The sequence below is a fragment of the Diorhabda carinulata genome, chromosome 4, assembly GCF_026250575.1.
Source record: "Diorhabda carinulata isolate Delta chromosome 4, icDioCari1.1, whole genome shotgun sequence".
Lineage (NCBI taxonomy): Eukaryota > Metazoa > Arthropoda > Insecta > Coleoptera > Chrysomelidae > Diorhabda > Diorhabda carinulata.
Window position 1 is genome coordinate 13,939,944 of NC_079463.1, and position 6,179 is coordinate 13,946,122.

Consider the following 6,179-nt stretch of genomic DNA (forward strand, 5'->3'; position numbering starts at 1 on the left):
AATCAATAAAAATTTATTCTATTAAAGATCTCCACATTTACTAACACCTACGAAATAATCTGGACATTTGATTTGATAGAATGATACGTCAGGATTGGAAACTCCATTCATCCAATTAAATCTCCATCTACATCCTTCTTGTAACAATTCAGGAAGATCGTTACATCCTTCGATGGTCTGTACACCACCGTATCTCTCACCCCAACCATTTTCAGGTGCGTTAAATTGTGTCTGACAACCAAGGGTAAAGTAACCTACACCACCTCCAGGAATGAGGATATCGAAGTGATTTTGGTTAAGTTCTGCTCCAGTATTTGTTACCTGAGCTAACATACGTTTTCCTGCTAATTCTCCTTTAAAGTCCATAACTAAACAGATACAACAATCGTCGTAATCAGCACCACCCTCGAACGAAGCTGCAACAAACACGTAAGAAAGGGTATCGTTTATGGTCTTGGGAGATTGATTGACGCAGGTGTAGGCATTTCCTCCTACTTCACATCCTGAATGTCCGTTATTTTCTTTTGTGCTTGGAGTTACACCATCGGCTTGACAAGTTTGAACTGGAATTCCGTTTTTTGTCTTGATTATTTGATCCCAAGCACAAGATGGAGCACAGCAATCCCAGTATCTGGTGGTCACACCGTCTCCACTCTTACCGCCAGGCATTGGTGTGAGGTCTTGGGCCGAGACGACGGTCACTGCAACAATATATAATATTTATTGACTTCCCTTATCAAATCATAGATAGACTATATATTTAAAGAATATCATATGCTAAATGAAAAAAATTCAAAAGGCTTCCGTTAATAGTAGGTTTTTGTATAGTGTTCGCAACTGCTCAAGTGTAAATTGTTCATAACATTTATCGTTTTTTTTCTATGCGCGTGTTTCACAAGGCACAAACTTGAAGTCTATACAAACTTTCACCTTTTCCATCATTGACTTCTCACTAGTAAGTACAGTTAAGTGAATTATTCCTATAACGTTATTCAAAACTCAACAAACTTAATTTTTTAAATGAATCTAAAACGGATAGTTGTACAGTATAATCTTCAAGTGAGAAGAAATGCTGTTCTAAATAATACTGCTAACATTATCGGAATTAAGTGAGCTAATACTTCCTTTTGTAGAGCTCCAAATAATATTTAGCACGTTCTATTAATTTCATGCTTACTTTCTCCAACCTAACCAGTCGCCACAGTTGCCGATTTCCTTTATACTTTACATTACCTTATGATATTCATACCATTTCAATATTTTGGTGTATTTCTCTGTCAGGATTGTCCAAATCAACGTAAACTGCAATGGTTATGATCACTGTCGGCAACCTTTTACTGCCCAGGTCTAGATCAGTAAACCTTGTAATCAACATCTTCAAAGAAACTGCGAATGACGACTTCCAGGAAAAAGTACACTATGCATGGATGGAGAATTTCAGCGAATCATTTTCTTTAATACATATGGGCAAATCTATTTATTTTTGACAAAAGTGTGCGTAAGAAATTTTTTCTACAGCTAAAAATTTGTGCCCGATATGACTAGATCTGGATATGGAAGAATTTTTCATCTCAGCTTATATATAATTTAGAAACCTCTTCTCGATGGAATCCTTTCCAGAAGATTCTCTATTTTTGATAAAAAAATAGCTTCTCTGTCTAAACTTATATTCAGCTTACCTGACGGCTTCATACTGAATAAAGGTTGAGTTTTACCTGTTTATAAAACACACACATTTCCGTGGTTTTCCAGGTAACTTCTTAAAATTAATAAAATACTCAATCAAGTCATATTTGCAGCTTCTAATGAGAACTAGATCATTATCCGGAATGTATATATATATATATATATATATATATATATATATATATATATTTATAAATTTATAATGTGTGAGGCAATCCCTGACACATAGGGAAGTTTATTGAAAAAACTCCAAATCTAGATGTTTGTTTAGAGTTTAATCTATGCAACCATTGGTTTTGGAAAAAAAATTGAGAATAAAAAATATTTTTAAATAAAACAGTATTTTGAGTTATAATTTTTATATAAAATGAAGTAAGGGTTGCTAATTCCACCCCCGTATAGTGTAACAGAAATATTGAAAAAATACCTGTAGTCAGTCCTTTGCAAGTGCACGAAAATTGTAGAATTAAAAATTTCAAGCTTACTAAAATTTTATGAAAAAAAACTCAATTTTATTCACCACATTTTAAGGGTGATATCTCGGAAAGAGCTAGACTGAGAAAATTTTGTTATAGACAATACCCATCTTTATTTAATACGAGTCCAGCAAGAAAAATTGGAAAGAATCTTCAATATATATTTTACAGTGAAGGTATTAGTTTCATGCTCTGGGCCTAAGCTTTCTGAGAGCTTATTATAAACAAACTTGGGCATCTCAAAAAATATGAGAAATGAGAGTATGTATCTATCAAATTCAATTCTACTATCGTAATCATCAGATGAGTTTTGTAATTATAAATATTATGTTATGGATGGATCCTACACTAACATCGTGTAGTTGAAGTAGACTATTTTTTTTAAATTGATGTAATGCAGTGCTCTTGTATGTTTGATATTACTTTTTGTCAAAGCCGCATGATATGATGCAATACAACGTGCAATGCAATGCAAGGCGCAATATTTCTTGATAAAAAGCATGCGCAGATAAAGTTCATCTGATTGTTTCATGCAAGATCTCGCTCTATTTACTTTTGGCCCAACAGATCAGCTGACTTTCGTAAAACTTAGATATATTCTCATTGTTAAGCTAGGCACAAAATATGAAATTCGAGGTTAGGATTTTGATTAAAACTTTTTTCTGTTTATCACACTCCGAAAGCAAAGTATCAGAAGTTATAATTAATGCTAGTGATGCACACAAATATTATATAAACTGCAATATTTATCTATGTAATATATTGCCCGAGCAAGAAATTGCATGCAATTTTTATTTATATGATATTTTTCCTAATTTCTAAATAGAAGAAGAAAGATTTTCTACAACACTCTGCTTAACGTCCAAGGATTTCTTATTATTAAATACGGTCAGCCGGTCTTAGGATGATTTGGGTTAGTCCCACTTAAAAATACAACTGCATTTCTGGTATTTTGGTTGTGATTTGGATACTTCGTCATAAGTTTTATAATATATATTCACGTAAGAATAGTTATTTATATAACAAGGCACTGGAAGCATACCTTAAGATTTGTTAATCATATGGTTAAGTAATTCAAAGTGTCCCTTATTTATGACTATGATTTATAACCTCATTAATTTTGTCATCATCAATGAAATGCTCATATTTCATATTTATGTCAGTTTTGTAGATTATAAACTTTAACCTCGTATTCAATCATTATTTTTATCTTATAGATAGATATAGATTTAGTATTTACGGCAATTTGTACACTACAACTTAATAGTTTAATATTAGTGGAGTCAGCTAGTCAGATTATTGAAACCAAAAGTAATTTATTAAATTGTTATTTTTTACAAAGTTGTGAATTGATTTATTCAACTCATAAGAACTACTAGACGAGTGACAAAATAAGACTTTAATGCCGCGATACATTTTATATTTTTTTCCCACGTTCGTTATAATATCTACATTGTTTTTCATTCATTTACATTCATGAAGAATCTAATTTCTGAATCGGTGAAAGAACGTGAAAAAAAGTACCTTAGTGGTTCATTTTTTCACGCTTTTGTGTTAAAAAAAGTGCCGTAACGTGTATTTTCTAACTCAATTATAAAATTGTTTCATCAAACTAGTGGGATAGGAACGCTTTCTTTCTCATGTGAATTCGTTCCTTCGATAAACTGTCACATTTTGATTTCTTGATATTTGTTCAAAAAAATCCGTTTTGTCTCTAAGTAGTGTGGTATTATTATAAGTGATGGAGAGTAATAATGAAGAAAGTTTAAGCTGCACACCAGAAGATGTTGTTGAATCGGCAACTGCAGAGACTATAAATCTTCTCCCTGAGAAATCCAGGGAACAGTATTTGAAGAAATATAATCTTTGATGGCGTACTAAAAAAGGCATAACCAACTTCACAGAAAAAGTGTTACTAGCTTACTTTGAAACTAAATCCAAAATGTGGAAGTCTTCAACACTTTGGTCGATTTATTCAAAACTGAAAGGCACCCTAATGGTAAATAACGACATCAGTAAATACTAGAAACTCATTGCATATTTGAAAAATGAATCAGTTGGCTACAAATTCAAAAAATTTACCTGTGAAGAAATTGATATGTTTCTGTTACAAGCTCCAGATGAACATTATCTCATGCATAAGGTAAGGCAGCAAAAAAATTTTAATGTAAGCTTAGATATTATTTGTAACATCTTCCAGGTTGCTTTAATATTCGGAATCGCAGGAGCTCTGCAGAGGGAGGAATTATAAAAAATGAAGTACAACGACAATAATACTAGAAATGTTTTAATTATCACAGTACCTGATACAAAAACTCATGTTCAACGTTGATTAAATGTTATTGGTGAAATATCTGACAATAGATTAAACTTGGTAAGCATTCATAAAAAATATAAAAACTCACGACCCACAAATGTCAAAACAGATTATTTCTTTTTGCAATATAAAGATGGAAAATGTAAAACCCAAGTTGTGGGTTTAAATATATTTTCGCTTTATCGTAATATATTTGAATTTACCTAATCCGAAAGTGTCTATTGGTGGATTTCCGTGGTGATATAATTCAACTAAAGAAGCACGGTGGGCGGAAATCCAACACAGTTTCGGAGGGTTACGTAGACGACTCAATAAAAAACAAAATGGATCCCGCAGTGAAAATTTTAACGGGAACAACTGGTTTGACTTCATGTAACATTGTAAATGTTCACGATCCTACCAACAATCTAATAAGTACTAATACAACTATAGACGATGTTATTTCTTTGAACTTGTTAAATATTGCCAATTCAAAAACCAATGATAATGTAACGTCTTCCTTACTTCAAAGTAATAGTGCTCACAGTTGTACTTTTAATATTACTATCACAAAATGAAAATTGATAAAAGATTTGTTGAAATTTTTTAAGTCTAAGGACGTAGAAAACGTAGAAAAATGTTTGTATGAAACTCATGAGTGAAGTAACTTTTTTTCACTCGTAGGAATTATCAAACCGATCTACTGAAAAAATGTATTACTTTATTCACTTGTTGCATAAATAACTATTTCTAAACCGCCCAGAATCGAAATTATTTAGAATTGAGGCGAGCAGAATAGGTTATTAGTTACATAGCTGAATAATTAATCGTAATGTTGAGGTTGCAAGCAAGTTGACGTGTTATTGACTGCTTTTGAACATGAAGTAGATGAAATTTCAGTTACTTCAGTGCTTAGACAGTAAAAAGCTATTTCTATTGACCAATCGGAATTATTGTACTGATTTCAAAAAATAGTTACTTTTTTCTATTTAGTGTACGTATTTGAATTTAAAAAGTACCTAATTACAACCTTTCACTAATATAAACGGATTTTCATTCATATTTTCATGTAAACCTAACAGAAATAAAAAAAAAAACATCTCGAATGTTTCATTTAAAATGATCCATCCGTAGCAAATTTGTGTGGAAGTACGAATTCATTCGGGAATATGAATCTTCACGTATTCGAAGGAAAAGAAAACGAATTCCACTTACCGACAACGAGGGCAATAAATATAGTTCCAAACCACTTCATTTTTTATCTTCTTGTCGACTATATGTGATCTATTTTTTTGGATCGAACTTATACCTTTAATTATCTCAAGTGCCACTTCACCACTTAGCAACAAGCTCCGTATCTCTTAATCTCAAGTGTTTATTATTTATTTATTATATTTTATATTTAGTATTATAGAAGAATTGTATATTTATAATTGATAACTTCGACCTACGTCTTAATCTATTTTAAGTCAATAATAATAAGATATTGTCAATTTGAAACTCGATGCAATGAAATAACCATTATTGCTGTGTATTTAGTTAGCATTTGTAAATAGAATTTAATCAGGAGATTCAAATTCGATTTTTTTTAACATACAGCACATTTACAATCTATTATATGAGCAGAGTAGTAAGTAAATTGTCCATAAGTCACTAAAGTGAGTCAGAAACCATCCATTTACGGTATTCTGAGATTATTTATTGTGAGAGATCTTCTGGGC

General features: G+C 31.6%; 1 protein-coding gene across 1 annotated transcript; it reads right to left on the minus strand.

Moving 5' to 3' along the window:
• LOC130892895 (endoglucanase-like) lies at positions 1 to 5,910 on the minus strand. The gene is made up of 2 exons (XM_057798584.1): positions 5,674 to 5,910; positions 1 to 701 (listed from the first exon to the last, which is right to left on the minus strand). The coding sequence occupies exons 1-2, from the start codon at positions 5,711 to 5,713 to the stop codon at positions 22 to 24; spliced, it is 720 nt and encodes a 239-aa protein (XP_057654567.1). The 5' UTR covers positions 5,714 to 5,910; the 3' UTR covers positions 1 to 21.
• Between the last annotated feature and the right edge of the window lie 269 nt (positions 5,911 to 6,179).